The 20,250-nt window shown below is 42.2% G+C and overlaps 2 protein-coding genes across 2 annotated transcripts; one reads left to right on the forward strand and one right to left on the reverse strand.

Moving 5' to 3' along the window:
• Positions 1-2,946: 2,946 nt before the first annotated feature.
• On the forward strand, positions 2,947-12,615 carry idh2 (isocitrate dehydrogenase (NADP(+)) 2). Its single transcript, XM_080027811.1, has 11 exons — positions 2,947-3,145; positions 6,956-7,047; positions 7,610-7,775; positions 7,997-8,157; positions 8,308-8,451; positions 9,536-9,672; positions 9,912-10,063; positions 10,207-10,319; positions 10,562-10,659; positions 10,745-10,837; positions 12,220-12,615. Exons 1-11 carry the CDS (start codon positions 3,031-3,033, stop codon positions 12,302-12,304), a joined length of 1,356 nt encoding a protein of 451 aa, XP_079883937.1. The 5' UTR covers positions 2,947-3,030; the 3' UTR covers positions 12,305-12,615.
• Positions 12,616-12,772: 157 nt separating this feature from the next.
• znf710a (zinc finger protein 710a) lies at positions 12,773-19,900 on the reverse strand (the record flags this gene model as incomplete). The annotated part of the gene is made up of 5 exons (XM_080027652.1): positions 12,773-14,417; positions 14,854-15,028; positions 15,292-15,483; positions 16,195-17,694; positions 19,856-19,900. The coding sequence occupies 5 exons, from the start codon at positions 19,898-19,900 to the stop codon at positions 14,248-14,250; spliced, it is 2,082 nt and encodes a 693-aa protein (XP_079883778.1). The 3' UTR covers positions 12,773-14,247.
• Positions 19,901-20,250: the final 350 nt, after the last annotated feature.

Genomic DNA, 20,250 nt, shown 5'->3' on the forward strand with positions numbered 1-20,250 from the left:
TTGAGACTGATTTCACTACCTCTTATCTACAGTACAAACCTTCTACCAGCCTCGTTCGACTTGGAGCCGTCTTGCTCAGACCTGCGCAACTATGACGCACGTCTTGCTGAGCGCACAACAAAAATGCTGTGCGCTCAGCAAGCCGAGCGTCATAATTGCGCAGGTCTTAGCAAAACGGCGACATCTCAAACGAGGCTATTTACTATCTATGGTACAAACAAAGTTTTCAAGTTATAAAACCTGTGGATATATAGGCCTATTTAACTGTCTGCCTTCTCTGTGCCTCGGAGGGCATAAGTATTGACAAATGAAATATAAATAAAATAAGTAATATTCATAATAATATTAATATATTTATAACAGTAGCCTATCTATTAAGCCCATGTCCTACAAGAAATACCGTTTTTGTTATTTTAGTCTATTTCAATAACAGTATCATAATTCAAATTCAAATAGTGTAGTTGCAGTTGAGAACATTTCAAATAAAATGTGAAATCCAATCCCTACAAATTCCTACCAGCAGAGGTCACTGTAGGCTGAACAACACAGTTTCGGTGCCTTCTAAAGGAGGCCAGTAGATGGAGCACATACTGTATATCATGTTAGGCCCAAGACTGTTTTACTTCTTATAACCAAAATCTAAAGCTGGGAGCGGTTTGGAAAGTGCTTTATATGGCATCAAATGATATCCTATGAGCAAATGATTATGTGTCGCTAGCTACCGTCATACCGTATAGGCAGACAAAAGAAGAAACACATTGGCAGCACTAAGATGACAGTAATAGCAGCATAACACCCTCAGGTTTAAACTAAAGGCTGATCAGACCTGCAGCTGAGAAACTTAAGTTAAACATGTAGGTATCTGCTTATTGATGAGAGAAAAGTTTGAATGTGTCAGGTAAACAAGTCATCCCAAAATTTATATTCACTTCAAAAGCAGCCATCATAACATTGTTAGTCTGGACAAGGACTCAAATTAGAGTTCTGACCTTGAGGTTAAAAGGGTGACATCTGAGAGTGACTGTTCACAGTGTGCTAAGCGGCCAAGTGTCTCAATGTTTACACAGGAGTTCAAAGGTTGCTGGAGGAAAGTCTGAAGATTATGTAACGGCCATAATCCCCTGTCCGACCACAATAGCCACACTCACTAATTACAGTCTCTCCGTATACTGTACATGTGCAGGACAAAAACAGCTGACCTTCACTGACCTTCTCCAAAGATTGAGAAATTTAATTTTTTCATTAAGGTTATATATTTCTCCTTTGCTTATAAGGACGTTTTTGATCTGACCTTTGTTCATGCACTCCACCTATATTCTGAAAAGAAAGAGTACTTCAGAGGTGACCTGGCTGTCTCTCTGGCTCGCCACCAAGCAGGCCTGTCATGTGACTGCTGCTCTGCACACTTCCCAGTCTTTCTCCCAGTATGGTAACCTTCCCCTGCTAAAATTAGAGGGCCCTCTGCCGAGAGACATTTGGGAGCGTGACTACCCTGCAATCCTCTCTCTGCCGGCGATAAGGAATCCAGTAAATTTCAACGTAGTATCTGTCGATTTCTTAACGTGTATTCTCCGGCTCCACCATGAAATGTTGCTGGGCTGTTCTTACTCATAAAATAAACCCTGTGACGTTGTGCTGTTTATGATACATTTGCATAATTACACAGATACATTTTGTGTCTATGCTAAATCAATGTGCATGTCTTTGCATATTGTCCCACTGGGAGTAACAGCCAGTACTTTTTATTGACATTGTTTTTTTATTAGTTTTTTTAGATGTTACTGCATCCCAAAAAACTTTAAGCCTACTTTAAATACACCATATTCACCCTATAGACATGCTACATTGAGTTCATTCATGTATATATGTAGTTTGCTGAAACATGGGCTATCATTGTATCATAATGATGATTATTATTAATTCATATTGTTGTATTTTTAATGTTTACTGATGCTATTTTTCTTTTTGCTGTATTATCATTTTAAACTGGTCCATTCCAATATGTTCTCATCGATCAAATATTAAGTAATGGCTTTCGAACAAGTAGCCAGTGATGCCTAATGCTTGGGGAAATGGGGCATAGGCCTCAATAGTAAGTAAAATGCCATAGGGCAAATAATCAAACAACTAATAGAATTACTTGAGAAAAGCACAACAATGTGTTTTTGTTATTAAAATACTATTTCTTCAAGTAACTCACATCTTCAGGTCTATACTTTTACAGCTATAGTATACAATTGCATTTACCCAGCTCAGTGTCTAGGCTGTATGATAAAACTCCTATTGACCTTGGGTAGGCTAGCCTATCTATGTAGGAGGCACACAAGTACAGAATGTGCCCTATGCAATCCAAATGGATTTGAATAGAAGGGGGGAAGTTGAAATAATAATCCTCAAAACACAATTGGGGGGCAAAATACATTAGACAAGTCAAGGAGATGTCTGAAAAAACTTTTAAAGGGAGTAGGCCTATTCAACCTGTGAAATGACACATAACACATTGTCATCTCATCTGTGGATTTTGTCATGTCTAAAACTGCCATCAGGGTTATTGGAATGGGCCTTGCAAAGAGACCTAAATGCTTTCATGAAATCAATGTTTGATACTTTGTGTTAGAGCCTAAGCATAGCCTACAGGCCTACCTGAAACACAAAGTCAGGATGTCTCGGGCTCGGCTGCAAATATTTTGTAAAGTAGTCTATTGGGCATTTTAGGTGAAGTCAAGACTACATTTATTGTACAAACAGCGGTGATGGCGGAAAGTGGCCTAGATGTGAGTTCACCTTGCTCTGAACTTTGTGCAGTCTTAACTCTGTGCAGTCTGGAAGGTGGAGAAGCTGCAGCAGCGAAGTTTTACGACTATTTGTCTCGGTCCCTCCTCTTGTGTGCTTCTGACGCAGCACGCGGAGGGGCGGTGCTGTATGTTACCGCTGATCACTATATTGCAGGCAGCTTCGGAGCACCTAGCCCCCTCTTTGCTATTGAGTTTCGTCGAGTGTCCACCTCATAGTGATCTGGGCCGGGCAGACATGGCTGGATATTTGAAAGTCCTCAACTCGCTCTCGAGGTCTGCTGCTACCTTCTCGAGAAACCCTGCGGTGCTCGCGCCTGCTGCAAGTGGCCAGACTTTGTCAAAAAGAAACTGTGAGTGGAGAGAGATAACCGGGGATGTTCATCTTCTGCATCTTTGTGTAGACGGTTAACTGCTTAATGACATAGGTTTATGATATAAATTAAGCCTTCTTTAACGCAGTTCATGCAGGTTTTTGGTCAGTTTTCGTACCGTCAACCAGTGTGCAACAACCAGGCTGCCCGTTAGGAGCGCCGCGCTACGCAGCCATGTTGGACAAGTTGCGTATTTTGCTAGCCAGCTGGGAGGCTGTTAATGCTGTTATTATTCCCCCCCAACGCCATGTGCTTGCAGGCAACAAAGCTTCGAGAGCCCCAGAGTGTTTTTAAAGGTATGCTCTCATAGTCGAGTGCAGGTCGTTCCGTTAAACGTCGGGAGAGACGGGGGCCGAGAGAAGGCGAACAGATTCAGCTCTTTTTTTTTATCTCCTCCATTCAAATTGAGTAACAGTTATCTACATTGTTAAGTCAAGATGTATAGTCCAATCAAGTGACTGAGACGCCAAAGGTCAAAAACAATACACTTATGTAGGCCTACTGTAACTTAATGTCACTGTGGGTAGTAGTTTACATTCATCTTCTCATAAAAAGAAAAGAGTTTTCTCTGGCAGCGGATGAATTAAATGAATCCCAACTCTGCAGTAACGAATCCGCGACTGGGGTTGAACAATTACAGCAATACAATCTGTTCAAAACAGTCGTCCTCGTTTGACCTGGTGACGTGCTCCTCGGTCATATCATATTATGAGCGCCCCAATGACTTGGGAAAACTTTTTTCCACCCTCCCGAAGTCTGCCGTCGCCGCGTACGAGATCCCGCTACACAGAGAAATGGCTGCCGATGCTTGGTCTGCCCTACATCATGGTTTTTCCATTTGGGTTACTTTCACTCTATGGCCAAAAACTGAACACAGCACGGTGACTTTGTAAAAAACATATGCGGATTGCAGATCAGTGTCATGAGAATAGTCCTATTTTAAACCAGTTCCCCTTTTTTTATTTGTGTCTGTGCTTTTGCTGCTAGAATAATCACGTGGGCTCTGCAGATATCATAAATGTTCCTACTGCAGGAATTTGATTGAGTGTTGCTGCAGGGAGGGGGGAGGGGGGGTGATCCGTTACCCCACAAGTTAGTTGTTTATAAAGCGACAGGTCAGTTGAAGGGCACTTTGGCTCTACAGTGCAGTTGTATCAACATGTAATTTAAGCTTTCATAGTGTACCAAGGAACTGTCAGAGGTGAGGGATTGAAGCCAGCAGTAATGTCTCATAGGTAGAGGAAACTGCTGTTAAAAGTGTACTAGCCCGACCACTACTCTGGCACCAAAATGAAGAGGTCCAACACACGCCTGCAACAGGTTTACCATTAGGTATTAATGTTGCAGCATTTAGTTTGGTGTTTTAATTCAGAAATCACCAGGGTTGTAAAAGCAGTGTGCCAATCACTGGTAACAGAGCCCGGAAGTCACATGGCCTCCACTAGCAGCTGTTTAATGCAATTACATGCCTGTTTTGATTTTTATGGTGCTTGTGAAATTTTCCAGTGTGCTTTTTTCTTCTTGGCATTTGTAGAGTTTACAAAGAGAAGGTGTTAGGATCCTGTTAGTCCCCATATTTAAAGGTTATACACTTTAAAGACTTGCATTTGCCAAATTACTTTTCCCAGATGACTTGGTTTTTATCTATGTACTTTACCTGTTGATTGCCTTCTATTGGTTTAGGACTTTGTTGATAGTTAACCAGAGAGGACAAGACGCAGCGGTTATTCAGGTCATCTTGCCAAGGCACTCATTGTTTGCCCTTAATGTATGTTGCACAAGGAGTGTCTCAGAATCCAACTTCACAGTTCATTTATCAAATAAGCTGTAAACACCTGTTGTTACAGAACAGGTATTTCGAGCTACTTACTACGAGTTGGTATCAAAAGTTCTTATTCCTTTTTAATCAAGAGTTTCCTATTTTTCCTTGTGTTTTTAGTATTTTGTCTTTAAATAGAGATCGCTCTTATCAACAGACCTGTGTCACAGATTTCCAGTGCAATTCCACCATCTTATACGTTGTATGTTTCTGCTGCAGACCAAGGTACTGGTGGGAAAAATATATTGTAGACTTCTACCCAATGCATATATGGATGTGGCAGACAGACGGGCCCACATTGTTGTTTTGGACTCCCCCTTCAGTCTCTACTGTGTACTTGATGCATAGAGAAGTTACGTAACTTATTCCGGCTGCCTCCTCCGTACCCCTCCCCCCTGCACTCTGATAGTAGAGTAGTGTTTCAGCAGATTTAGGCTGGACGAGACAGAAATGATGCCACATGGTTGCTGTCTGATAAGTACTTAGCCACGAGGCACTGATGCAGACGCCGCGCTGCTCGAATAGCAGGTGTTGTTTTCTAGTAGTGTCAAAAATCCAGTTCACTTTATAAGCATCATTTTGCCTGATCGTAACGCATAAACAATAACATTTCTATTGTCAACCTATGGCATGGACAGCATATACGGTAAAAATGATGGTTGTTTGGAAAAGCTTATCTGTTGTAGTCTATTCTTCAGTCACCTCGGTGGATATACATTTAAATAATACGGCCTTTCCTACTACTACTACTACTCATTGGGTTAAGGATTATATGATCCCACTCGTACGTTAACAAACAAACACTAGCTGAGGTCACAACAATGAGAAAAATGATTCAAAAACACAGATGTTTTTCACAATGCTGTCAGTGCCAATGACAAATAATAATAATACAAATCAGTGGTTGTTAGGAAGCGGGCTCTAAAGTAAAACCTGAGATGATATGCTTTTTTTATGTATCTGTGCTATATGCTAATATTGCTAAAGATAAAGGTCACATCTGTCTTTGCTAAAAGGTTATTTTCAGTGCTGCATGCATGGACACCATGTATCTGTGGTCGGCTGATCAACGGCTGTTTTGACAGGTGTTGCCAAGGATTCGTAATCCCAACTAGGTTAAATGTCTCACATCACAGGATGTTTGATATTTCATTTCATATTTTATATAGATAGATAGATAGATAGATAGATAGATAGATAGATAGATAGATAGATAGATAGATAGATAGATAGATAGATAGATGTATAAACAGTATTTATTTTATAAGGAATGTTGGTTGTGTAATAATTCAACCACCAGACCCCTGTATGTTTGATTCTGGGAAGGCTTTAGTAGCAGTGGGGGAGTATAAACTTGGCTGGGGAATCTGAAAGTCACTTGATCCTCGGCACCTCCCCCTGTACTTTTCTATTCACTGAAATGGTCGCGCTGGCAGGAGTCGGCACCCTCACACACTGAGCAGATATGATTATTTACTAGTCTTCGTTGATCCAACGGGAACACAAAGAAGTTTACGAGACCCCACTCTCAAAAGTCATTGTTGGAAAGAGAATAAACTGAAGCAAACTCTGATTTCAGAAAAGCTTTAACTTTACCATTTTCATGTGTTTAACTCCATTGAGTTTTGGACTACTTATTGGACAAGATATTTGAAATTTGTTCACTACTTTATGACAAAAAAATGTATAGACTGAACCAATAATCGATTTTTAAAATAAAATAAATTTGAATGGGAATAGTTGTCAGTTGCAACCTGTTGCACAGGTATTTTCCTGTAAATATGATAGAAACGGGCAACGTAAGACTCTTGTGCCTCTCACTTTTTTTTCCATCTTTTTTATTCAATCAATGTAGTTTCCTTTGTTTTTTTAACCACTATTGTTGAATTGACCCATAAATAAATGAGGATTTTTTTTTTGTGAATGAAAAGGATTTCCTTTGTTAACCCTTCTGTGTCTATGATTGACAGATGCCGACAAACGCATCAAAGTGGCCCAGCCAGTGGTGGAGATGGACGGAGATGAGATGACCAGGATCATCTGGGAGTTCATCAAAGAGAAGGTGAAGTGGCGTACAGGGGTCGGAGGGGTTTAACTAAACACACACACAAGCTGGTGTGAGTCTCAGAAGAGGACGTGCCTGCGCCTGCTGACTCCTCTATTTTATGTATAGCAGGCTGACACGTGGATGTGAGGGCAGGGTTATGGGGGAAGATTATGTATGTTTCAGTGAGGGAGGAGCCTCTGTGATAATTCATTCACTCACTGGCTGATTGACTGCAGAGAGAGCACATGAAAACGTTGGAGAAGCACAAGACAAAAGGACTGATATTTTCTGAAAACTCATGAATTGTTTGAAACAAACATTTACTTTTTAATCTATGCTTATCTTGCAATTAATAATACAATGTTATTATAAATTAGATTAGTGAAGCAGATATTTCTTTTAACGTAAACTTTTTAGCCTTTACTTCCGTTAAATGTCTTGCCTTAACTATCCCAGTGATCCCAGAATGGATTGAATGCAAGGATACTTGATTGAACCTCAGGAAATCAATGAATACTTAAATAGGCCAGTGAAGTAAGTAGATGTTAACTTGTGTGCATTTTTTTTCCCCTTTTAGCTCATCCTGACCAATGTTGACGTTGAACTGAAGTATTATGACCTGGGTCTGCCGTACCGTGACCAGACTGACGACCAGGTCACCATCGACTCTGCCCTGGCTACTCTCAAGTACAATGTGGCAGTGAAGTGTGCCACCATCACACCCGACGAACAAAGAGTGGAAGGTATGGAGCAAGTCTTTAATAACCTATTATTACACAGTTCTAATTAAAAAGCGGCACCAGTTTGCATTGGTGCCTCAATGATTTTCCTTCCCTGAAGCACTGTGTAATAGCTGAAGTGCTATATATAAAACTAACTGGAAAATTAAATTGATCTGATGTCTGTCGTTTGTAGCTCTGCATTATTTTTCTGTCTTAACTATAGTTTATTTTATTTTATGTAGAGTTTAGCCTGAAGAAGATGTGGAAGAGCCCCAACGGAACCATCAGAAATATCCTGGGCGGCACCGTCTTCCGCGAGCCAATCACCTGCAAGAACATTCCCAGGCTTGTTCCAGGCTGGACGCAACCCATCACCATCGGCAGACATGCCTTCGGTGATCAGGTGAGTCTCATCTAAAAGACTAAAGAAAATGTAGTTTACCATAATGTCTTTTCACTTCTTTAGCCCAAACATACAATAAACCAAGCAACTTCAGGACTGATTGCAGATTTTCCTTTTGAGTTAATGAAACCTTCTGTGTGTCTCTTGCAGTACAGAGCAACAGACTTTGTTGTGGATCAGCCCGGCAAGTTCAAGATGACCTTCACACCTACTGATGGTAGTGCAGGCAAGGAATGGGAGGTTTTCGACTTCCCCGCTGGTGGCTGTGGAATGGGCATGTACAACACAGATGAGGTAAGTGTATAGTTGTTTTTAATGGATGAAGCTTGTGTGTTTTTTTTTTTTTAGTTTGACAATAAATCCTTTAAAAAATATATATATTCATATATATAAAAAAGAAATGGGTTCAATGGTCAGGAGGTCAAATTTTCCTTAAACAGTTGGACACTAGTTTTTAACAAAAAATTACTCAGACAGGGGTTTTAGTGTATTTCTTTGGGGGATATTTTCCTCTTGAGAATTGGTAGTGAATATTTTTGGCAGTCTGTGAGATCGACTCAAAATGCTGCATTTCCCATATCCGTCATAATGAAGGAACAGTGTGGCTCATTGACATGTGACAACAATAGAGATCCATGGCACAAAGGAATTAGCTGTCTTTGTCTCTACACAAAATACTAAGTGGGTTCCTCTCTTTTTAATGGGATTTGTAGACTTTTACAAATTACTTTTTTCTCAGTGAAACGCACAATATTCCCCCTTCCGTTCGACATTACTTTTGCAGGATGATTGTAATCCTTAAAGCCACTCTTTGGACAAAAAAAATTGCAAAAGGTCCTTTATGCCCAGGCAGGATGTCCATCAGATTGAAATGTTTGTTTGCTAATGAAACAGTGTGGGCGTAAAAACGTGTGTAGGACCTTTGTCTTGTATTTGTGCTAAGAAATCCTCATTTATCCACAAAAGGAATACAAAATGATAATACAAATTTTGTTATTCTTGCCAGTAGTTCCTTTTTCCAACATAATCTCTTCCCATTCAGGCATTTGGGTTGTTTTATTCAGTTATCCCTGGTATTACTGTGACTAAAATAACATATACAATTTTTAAAAGTTTGAAAAAACCTGAAGGTGCAGTTTTTGCAGCAATGGTACAGCATTTGTTGAAGTAAGCCTAATCTATTTTCAGTCCGCTTTCCCAATGTTTTGTTTGCCCTCATGAGCACGGGTCTGTTTGATTTAACAACACCAGAGGTCATAGCAGATGACTTTCAACTTGTCAGGGGGAAGCTTGTTAACCTTTATACTACTGATAAAATGCTACTGTAGTAGTGAACTGTTTGTGTGTGTGTCGTACCCCCCCCCCCAAAAAAAACCAGTCTATTACAGGCTTTGCACACAGCTGCTTCCAGTATGCTATTGCAAAGAAGTGGCCCCTGTACATGAGCACAAAGAACACCATTCTTAAGTACTACGACGGCAGGTTTAAAGACATCTTCGAGGATATCTTCCAAAAGTGAGTGTCTTTTGTCTTGGTCTATGATTGGGATTGCAGATTGTTATACCGAAGTAGTAGACAGATGAGTTTATTATTGCCTTGTCATTGGTTATATTAAACACATTAAAACATAACAAGAACAAAACATGTTTATTCATTCTTGTGTGCATCATAATAACAATAATCAGGATTTCCATATGGGGAACTAATTGCAATGCAGGTAAGCGTTTTTATTATGTTGCTTGTGCTTCCTACAGGAACTACAAGCCAGAGTTTGATAAACTGAAGATCTGGTATGAGCACAGGCTTATTGATGATATGGTCGCCCAAGTGCTGAAATCTTCCGGAGCCTTCGTGTGGGCTTGCAAGAACTACGACGGAGATGTTCAGTCTGATATCCTTGCACAGGGTGAGCTGTTTAGAATGCATCTTGCTGCTTCTTGGGAAATCGTGTTGTTGTTACAAAATACTGAAACCTACATAACAGTTTTTTTTAGCTGAGGTAGCTTGCATTAAATCATTTTTTATTTTTTTCGCAATTTGGGTATTTAGGTTTTGGCTCTCTGGGATTGATGACATCAGTCCTCGTGTGCCCTGACGGCAAGACTATTGAGGCTGAGGCTGCCCATGGCACTGTAACCAGGCACTATCGCGAGCACCAGAAGGTTAGTGGCCGTCTTTATCATTCTTAGAGCTCTGTATGGAAAAACATTTGGGAACAGAAAATGCCAAATTCGTGCCTTGCAAACGGTTATGTTATCTGTGGAATTATACTGCCATCGTGTGGTCAAAATTGAGAATGAAAAGTATGCATAGATGCCCTAACTTAGTTAATTATAACAACATGATAATTCATGATGATATATGTAGTTGTTAAAAACACCAACTAACTCAACTCCACTTTCAGGGAAGGTCGACCAGCACCAACCCCATCGCCAGTATTTTCGCCTGGACCAGAGGCCTGGAGCACCGTGGCAAACTTGATGGCAACCCCGACCTCATTAAGTAAGTTTTTTTTTTTTATCTGTAGGAAATGCAATGACCGTTGGATGAAACATTCCTTTTCTTAATGTGTTTTGTCTATGTGCAGGTTCTCCCAGACTCTGGAGAGGGTGTGTGTCGAGACTGTTGAGAGCGGTGTGATGACCAAGGACCTCGCAGGCTGCATCCATGGCCTGCCCAAGTAAGTTTCATTTCAATTGCAGTGGTTGTTAAAGCTCTTTATCTGTAACATATTACTCAAAGATAGTAGATTTCTCTCCAGATCGTATCAGTTCATCACCTTTAAAAAAAATCCGACTGCGGCTTTTGTTGATATGGAGACTCATACACTCAACATGTTCAGTTAGAATGGCCCCAGAGACGGATCGACTGGAAAACTCTCTGTATTATTGGGGCATCACACCTCAAATATGAGCAATAAAAGGCAAACCTGCAACACTGATTACAGTTAATCAATACCTCATCGGCAGAGAAATGTTCTGCAACTACATAAACTGTCAATCCATAATTCAAGCAGTCGTTTAACGAAACATGTCAATCGTACCATAGCTTCAGCTTCTCAGTTCAGTTTTTTTTTTGTCTGATATTTTCAATGGCTTCCTTCTTTTAACTTTGAATGAAAATATTCCCTCACGTTACAACCACCAGCATCCACCTGAAACACTTATAAAACACTGGGTATTACTTACCCTGATTCTGACCTTCCAGCATGTAATACAGGTTGGAAACTCGAAACCTCGTCCCAAGCGTACCCTCATCATCTTTTCAGCTGAAAGGGTTTTTAAGCCTGTATAGTCTTATGAGTGGTTTTCTTTTACCTCTGCAAATAGTGTTTGTTTGCAGGATATTTTAAAAATGTAATAGAAGACGAATGAAGCTGGGTGGAAACGTAGGATGTGGTCCAAGGAAAAAATGTATTGGTTTTGATCCAGGTCAATATGCAGATCCAGGAGATCATAAGACATTGTGAAATATAAATTGACCATTTCTAATGATTAAGAATAAACTGCACAGACATATTAAACGATTGTCTTCCTATATCCACATACAGATGAAATATCTTATAAACAAACTTATTTAACCATTATGACTTTTTTCTGCACATAACTGCTATATGGGATATAGTATGTGCTAGCTATTAGGCAGCAGTGGCTCACCTGCTAGCTTCAACACATCTTGCCTTTTTCTCTTAAGCTTTTTCATCTATGAGAAGTTTTAGATCACACATCTGCCAATGATTGCTTGTTGTATTGTTCCATTAAAGGCATTATTCTGAGCAAACCAGAGACACCTGAAATAGGAGACAGCCATTTTTTAAATAATACAACTGTCAGTACAAAGTCTGACATACTGTCTTTAAAGCTACCTATACCATGTGTCTTTCCCTTTTAACGTGTAAACAATATTGTTAATGCTGTCAATGGTTACCAACACTAATGTTACACCCTATTAGTATAAAATAGGAAAAATGAAGATTACGGCTTGTATCAATACTGTTTTGTGTTCTTGTTTCCAAAGTGATGGTATTGATTTTTCCGATCTGCTCTTGTCTTGTCTTTTTAGTGTCAAGCTGAATGAGCATTTCGTCAATACTACAGACTTCCTCGACGCCATCAAGACAAATCTGGAAAAAGCCCTCGGCAAATGAAGGACTTCTATAGTTAACACATAGTTAGCCTAGAGATTGCTATGTTACTCATCTGTTTTTGTACCTCATTTTAACTTAAAAGGTCAATAACTTGCATTTTGTCTGAAGTAAAAAATAAAGCGTACTGTGTAGGAATTTGTAGTCTACGATTAGAGCTAACCTGATGCCTACCTAACGATCTGTCCTGTTATTTGCCAGGTTTTATTTTTGTAATGTGAAGTACTGTATTCGATACTGTGTAAGGCCTTGGGCAGGACTGAATAATGTCAAACATATTTGCCAATAAATCTTTAGTTTGACAAAATGTTGGTGTTTTGGGTTTAAAACAAAGGTAAACAATTTTTAAAGGTAAATAAATTTATTATTTTACAGTTTTGTCTGGTACACAACATTGTACATACATTTCTATCCACATTATCTCCACTAATGTTTAATACAGAAATCCATTTAAGTGGAATATCCTCCCCTTTTGTATCATCACTAAAACAGTGATGGAATGAACACAGAAGCTTGAAAAACTCATAAAATTGAGCATTTTTTTTATTCTAAATGTGCTATATATATATATCAACATCGTAAATGGATACCTTGTTTGCAGGTAACAAGTTTGAAAAGCTAAGCACTGGGAAACCGAATATATCGAGCATTTCCCAAATCATTTTCCACAAGGTCCATGGCCCTGTCACATGTTGGGAGGTTGTCGTTCATCACTTGAGACCAGTGTACAGCATGATGGATGGCATGCTCTCGCAGACACACCGGGGCACTTAATATTTCTGTCTTCAGTTTTTTGGGACAATTCTTGTTGAGATTCATCCATAAAAAACAACTGCAATACGAATGCAGGGGTTTGCATTGCATTTGTAAAAATGCCGCAGTCTTGAGTTTTTGTCTCAGGACTGGATGGAGAGGAGAATGGTGAGGTTTGTTGAAAGCAAAGCTTTGAGATGCTGTACCACAGTCTGTGGCAATCTTTTGAGAAGATCTACAGATGGGTGGGAGGGGAACCTGAATGTAATTTCATGAGGTCCGTGTTTGGACCCTAAAAAATCCAATGTCCCAGCTCAACACAACAGCAGGGAAAGAGACTTGCATTGCCCTTAGCAGCAAGATTTGATCTGATTCTTTGGTAAAGGGGTCCTACCATAAAAAAAAAGGGTATTTTGATTTTTCTTTCATTAGCGTCTTAAACATTCCACAGAAACGATTACATTCATAGACTAGAGATCAATACAAGTTGATGCATGTTAATGCAGAAACTTCGAAATTGGACACGGTGGTCCGCAGTGCAATGCACGGATCACAGTACCAGTCAACGTACGAGAGGACTGATACATTCTGTACAATAATATACATAAAACAAGGATTGCAAATGTATTGGAATTGTATTCAGCTGCAAAACTCACATTTAATTTATCACAGTATAAATCAAAGTGAACCATTAACATCTACAACTTGATAAGCTTTGGCAAGTGAAATGAACAATTGTTCCCCTCTTTAACCCTTCACATTAGTTTACCCCAGCAGACTTTTAGAGGCCGGGACTGTCTGAATGAGTAAGTGCAGAAAAACATCACCATATGCTTTTAAGGCTGTAGCTTAACGTGTGCTTTTTAAATTAGGCTCAGATGATGTTCCTGTAAAGCAATTGACACATATTTATTTATATAGATTTTTTGTTTCTTTTTTAGACAGTCCACTTTTTCTCAAATATAATATATTTTTTCAGTAGATTTGCTGTGGTTTAGAGATGAAAAATATGTAATAAGGTAAAAAGTATACATTTTCAAATGTCTGTGATTCCAGTGCATATGAATGTGCAGTTTGCTGGGTTTCTCCAGACCCTTGAAGAACAACCCAAGCACCATGACAGCAAAAAAAATAAAGAAAATCTCCTTCTCATTAGTTCAAACTTTTAAGAAACTTGGGTTGATTTTAATAATTCATGCTGTACTGAAGCGCCCTGTGCCCTTCCCATAGGTGCTGTAATACTCCATTTGAGAGAGTTTAGCAATGTCTGGTGTGTTGTTGTTGTTTGCACGGTTTTCTCGCTCGCTGAATTCAAAGCCCTCCTCTTCGTAGTCTTCCTGGCTTTCGGTGTCTTGGGGGGGTTCTAAAGAAGGAACAGGAAAGACACAAATATGATCCCACTATGTCCTCACTAACACACACATCCAGAGCTCTTTTCTAAAAGACACAGGGACACATCGAGGACACCCAGCAGATTGCCCCTACTCCCTCTCATCAGTATCAGTCTCTCTACTGATAGAGACAGGCATGTCTAATCCAGGCACTGCTATATTTACTAAACACACAGTGAGGCAGTGACAGAGAGACATCAAAACACTTGGCCACAAGATTACAGTACATGCTGAGTCAAAGTAGATTAGGGGCAGACTGAGTGACAATAATGTGACGTGAAGTCCAAAGAGCAGTCCCCCACTTGGAAATCCGCCGCTCACAAAACCCATCAACAACTTCAAACGCCACGAGGAGTTTTTTCATTCATTTCAAAAGTTTAATGAAGGATAATTGATGGAGCTGTTCACCTTGTCCGTCTATTGAGGTGTCCATGATGCCGTGTTTGACTTTCATGTGGCGGCTGAGGTTGCCCTTCAGGTTAAACTTGCTGGTGCAGTAAGGGCACTTGAAGGGCTTGCTGCCCGCGTGGAGATGCATGTGGCCGAGGAGGTTGTACATTCTGTTGAACGACTTCCCGCACACCTGAGAGACAAGAGGGTAGGAAATTAGCAGTCGGCAATCTGAAATTGCCCTTGAATTACATTTGACGAAGGCTTCTTAATGTCCCTATAAAATAGACAATTATTTTTTTGGCAGGCTATTTATATTAATTTGCAAAGCCAGAGTCGACAATGGACAGTCCGTAGTACTTTCATACTACACACACAACTCGAGCAGCCCTCCCTGCTCCGTCATAGCAGGACCCACTTTGTCTCCCAGGGGAAACTCTACTTGATTTCACTCACCTTGCATTTAAAAGGCTTGACCGGCAGGTGGACAATCATGTGGGTTTTAAGGGTCTGCTTCTGCACAAAGGTCTTGAAGCAGACGTGGCACTGGAAGGGCCGCACACTGGCATGGATCAACATGTGTCTCTTCAGGTTGGCAGACAGAGTGAACTCTCTGGCGCAAACGTCACACTTGAATTCCTTCATACCCTAAGGAGAGAAAAAAAGTGTGTGTGGGTCTTTTAATTGATTTGGTCAAATATTTGGTTTACAGGAAAATAAATGATGAGTCACGGGGGGAAAAACACACACGGAGCTCCCGTGTGTGAGAATTTGCATCCTGGCTTTTGATTCAACTCATGTAGATTACATTAGCCCCACCAAGTGTTGAAAGGCAGAGAGGAAAAAGTCTCACAATGGAGGGAATAAGCATTTTCTTTTTTTGCTACTTCTACATTTACTGAACTTTTATTTTAATATTTTACAAAAGCATACTCCATGGCAAGAAATATTTGTTTCCCTATAGAATAAACCAGTGAAATGGCGAAGGGGAACAGAGGGATTTATCAAACACAAAGGGGAAGTAGACACACAACACATGCAAGTGGGGGGTTGAGCCACACACAAAAAAACTCAAGGCCTTTGAAAACTATGTTTACAAAGCAACTGGTTTTGGAGAAAAGACTGATGCAAGTATGAGAGATACCCACAATCTTTCTCTATGAGGATTCATACAGAGTGAGTGAAGCTAAAATACTTCTCTTCTTCCCTGAATCCTTTTATTTATTTAGTTAAATCAAGGCTTAGAGATACTGTATAGTTGCTAAAGGCCAGTCTACTCTGTGTTTTGTTTTGAACACATAACCTGATACACAAAGGCACATCATTTGGTTTCAGTACAAGGGTGTGTGCTGCCAGTACCTTGTGTGTGAGAGCGTGTTGTCGGAGGTGGTGGATCTGGACAAACTCCATGCCACACTCGGGGCAAACGTAGGGCCGCACGTTCTGGTGCTTCATCAAGTGGTTCTGCAACTGGCTGCGGTAGGCGAAGGACTTGTGGCACTCTGTGCACTGGTACGTGGTGGGGCCCTGATGGCTGGTCAGGTGGCGCTTCAGGTGTGCGTGTGTTGGGAACTCCAGACCACACTGGGTGCAGACATGGCACTGACCGTTCTCGTGTTTGTTCTCGTGGGTCCGCAGCTCGCTGGGGTAGGCAAAGCCACGGCCACAGAAGCGACAGCTGTAGGGCTTGACGTCTGAATGCTGCAGCATGTGCCTCTTTAGGTGACTGGTCTGCGTGAACGCCTTCTCACAAACGGTGCACTTGTGCGGCCTGGTCCCCTGGTGGGTGAGCAGGTGAGTCTGGAGGTGGCTCGGCTGCTTGAAGAGCTTTCCACAGTGTAAACACTCATGGGGCTTAATTCCATTATGGCCCAGAATATGAGTGACAAGGTTATATTTGGAGGTGTACGACTTCTCGCACATGCGGCACTTCCAGCGTTTCAGACCCTCTCCCACATCTACACAGTAGGATTCGTCGATCTGTACATTGATGTCCAGCCGGTCAATCTGCATTCGCCTGGCAAGGCCCTCTGGGTCTGACCACAGCATGGCCTGGCTGTTCTCCTCATACTCCCCTGGAAGGGTCATGTCAGCCGCCTCATAAGCCACCTCATTGGACTCATAAAAGCGGTTCACTAGAGGACTGACAGTGTGTCCGTTGGTCTTGAGGTTTAGTGCCTCCTCCTCCTCCTCTTCTTCTTCTTCCACCATGAGCTCTTCTTCCTTCCTCTTTCTTTGTCTGCTAGCGCTTTCTTCTTGTTCCGCTTCTGGCAGTCCGTCTGTTTGTGGCCTGGATGTATCTCTCACACATGACGAACAGTTTCCGCAGGCCTGCTCCTCTTTAAGAGAAGCTTGTTGGGTGGCGGGATCATCAGCCTTGCCAGGGCTGCGCCTGCTGTTCATGTGAATACAGGAAGGAGGAGTGTCAGACTCAAGGCGTTCACCTTTAACACGAGCCTGTGGACTTGGTACTTTGTGTGGGTGACCCTCTAATTCTCCACCACTCCTGGGCCTCTTGGTCCTCCCACGGGGCCCGGGCCGCCTTCTCTCACTGCAGTGGGGCTGGGCCCCTGGCTCCCCGGCAGGCTCGGCCAGGTAGTCCCCATTGGCTCCTATTAGCTGGTCAGCGTACTCGTACTCCATTGCCTCGGGTGGAGGAGGGGGGCCCTCCCTGGGCTCCCCCGTGTAAAAGCCGTTAGGAGCTATGGTAGCCCCAAAGATTTCATTCTGGGAGATGAGGCCAAGAACGGCAGCCTGAGCCAGAGATAGCACCACCACAGGCTCTGTCTGCGTGCCCACATCCACTTGGCCCTCAGTCATCTTGGGGTACGTCCGCACCAAGCGCCCACTGTCCTCCTCCTGGAAGAAAACCCATAAAACACACAGCATTAGTTTTAAAAAGTGTGTGTATGTGCATGCTGTGTTGGTACAAACCCTGCCTTTCACAATGTTTCCTCATATAACCCCAATTTCCCACATTGTAGCCTCATGATATTGGTAACCTTCCTATTTATACAGACACAAAGGTTTTGTGTTGCCACAATATTGAAATGATCATATCGTTTAAGTTTTAGGATTCAGTGTTTCAGAATGACACTTGTGGCAATATACAATCTTCCATTGATACGATTGCAGGGCGAGTATTAAGACAATGTTTTTCAGGGTGAAAGACGCATTCGGACTACGCCTTGTTTCTCTGCTCTGAATCCACAGAACATTCGATTGAGGAGATAAGGCCGATCTGTGTTAGCACCCCGCTTCCTTCCTTGACAGGCTTTAGAATAATAAAGAAACACAACAAGGGATGCAGGTCCAGCCAGGAAGTTGACTTCCGTGGACTGTCCTCAGCACTTCCTGTGGGGTCCCGGGGCAGCCTGGGCCCGACCAAAGTCAGCTCATCACCGGAGCTATTTGTCCCATTCACGAGGAGCAAAGTGGCTCAGGTCCACACTCTCCGTAACCGACTTAATGATGCCTGCCACACTGGGCTTCCTTAACAAGATGATATAAATGCCGCCCGGCAGTCTCATATCCATAACAGACATACGATTGAGCTCCGAGCTCATTCTGTATTCCAGACGCATAATACCCACTAATGTTATTGTATGCTGGGAATTGTTTCAGACCCACGCCGAATGCACATGTTTACCCTCGTCACCTGTAAAAGTGGAACAGTGAAACTATGGGGAAGAAATAGTGGTGTGACCAAACTGTCCCTCTGTGGTACATTTGAGTATTATTGGCCGCTGCTGGTTTCAGGTTATTCCTCTGCATGGATTTGACTGGTAGGAAAATGTATAGAGAGAAGCTGTGACCCTTCTTTCCTGTCAGACTCCACACAAGTCTTCACACTGTTCCATTACACACCGGCAAGAGCCGCTTCCTTTTCTGACAATACTGAGAGAAAAAGAAAAGAGTGGATGGAGAAAAGGGAAGAGGAGATAAGTGCAGGAATAAAGGTGTGTGTGTGTGTGTGTGTGTGTGTGTGTGTGTGTGTGTGTGTGTGTGTGTGTGTGTGTGTGTGTGTGTGTGTGTGTGTGTGTGTGTGTGTGTGTGTTGGGAGAGAGGAGTAGACCTGGATGCCCTGATAACCACGTCATTTATAATTACTGCTTTTAAAGTAGTCAGACAGAGACAGACTGTGTGTTTGTGAGAAAGAAAGGGAAAGAGACTGGGTGTGTGTTTGAAAGTGCATGTGTGTGTGTGTGTGTGTGCGTGAGTAAGAGAAAAGAGAGGGAGGGAGGTATGGAGAGAAGGAGAAAGAGCTGTGGGCGGGGGAGGAGTGGAGGGAGGGAGACGGAGACAGAAATGAGATGGAGGGGCTGAAAGATAAAGAAAGAGGGGAGGAGAGGGAGGGGAGGGAAGGGGAAGGAGAGATTGAGTGAGCGTGTGAGAGGAGGGTAGAGAGAAAGGAAAAGGAGAGGGAGGGGGTGTGCAAGGGGAGGGGGGCGGCAGGAGAGAGACAGAAAGAGAGTGAGTGAGTGAGTGAGTGAGTGAGTGAGTGAGTGAGTGAGTGAGTGAGTGAGTGAGTGAGTGAGTGAGTGAGTGAGAGAGAGAGAAAGAGGGAAAGGAGGAAGGGGGGCAGAGAGAGAAGAAAAAGCACAGCAAAATGAAAGGCTGACAAAATGAAAGAGAAAAAGACAAATGACAAGGAGAAAGGAGAAGGTAGGGTAGTAATTGCAAGAGTCCGTACTTTCACAATTTAAGTTGCATCTGAAAGACACCTTAGGACAAACAAATTAGAGCAGCAGCAGAAAAACGTGCGGCAGAGATATAAAAAAACACACAACTCTTTATCTCTCTGAAAAGATGTTCCCACTGCGGCGCGCTCATATGAATGTGAAAAGTAATCCTGCCTCCCCTCACCACTCACAGTCACACACTATACACAAGAGTGTAAATAGCCCATTAACAAACTGCAAAACAACAAGTTACCACCAAGACCACCACCACTGCCCACCCTAACCCTATAGCTTATAGCAGCAACACATCTTCCTCCACCTTCAGGTTACAAACTCACCACATTGTTCCTGGAGTGATGTTTGAGGTGTTTCAGGGATCTCATCCTTCAGGAGAAATGAGTGGAGTAAAAAAAATCTGCCTCCTATTTATATCTGTGGGAGAGTGGGGCGGTCCCACGGCTCATCCTCCTCCTACTGTTGCTGTTATCAGAACTGACTGTGCCTGCCCCCCCCCCCTCTCTCTCTCCACCAGCCCTATACCCCCCCACCCCCACAACACACACACAGACACACACACACACAGCATCACCCCATTTCTTTCTCTTCCTCCCACCCTCTCCTTCCCATCTCACTACTCTTTCTCTCCTCTTACAAACACACACACAAACACGCACACACACATATATAACACACACACACACACACACACACACACACACACACACACACACAC

This window comes from Ammodytes marinus (assembly GCF_949987685.1).
Source record: "Ammodytes marinus genome assembly, chromosome: 5".
In the NCBI taxonomy this organism is placed as follows: Eukaryota; Metazoa; Chordata; class Actinopteri; order Uranoscopiformes; family Ammodytidae; genus Ammodytes; species Ammodytes marinus.

Excerpts from the sequence above, each read along its gene's own strand:
- idh2 (XM_080027811.1), top strand. The coding sequence starts at position 3,031 with ATGGCTGGATATTTGAAAGTCCTCAACTCGCTCTCGAGGTCTGCTGCT. Across the intron at positions 7,048-7,609 it reads GGGAGTTCATCAAAGAGAAG|CTCATCCTGACCAATGTTGA; the intron begins GTGAAGTGGCGT and ends TTCCCCTTTTAG. Across the intron at positions 10,838-12,219 it reads TGCATCCATGGCCTGCCCAA|TGTCAAGCTGAATGAGCATT; the intron begins GTAAGTTTCATT and ends TTGTCTTTTTAG.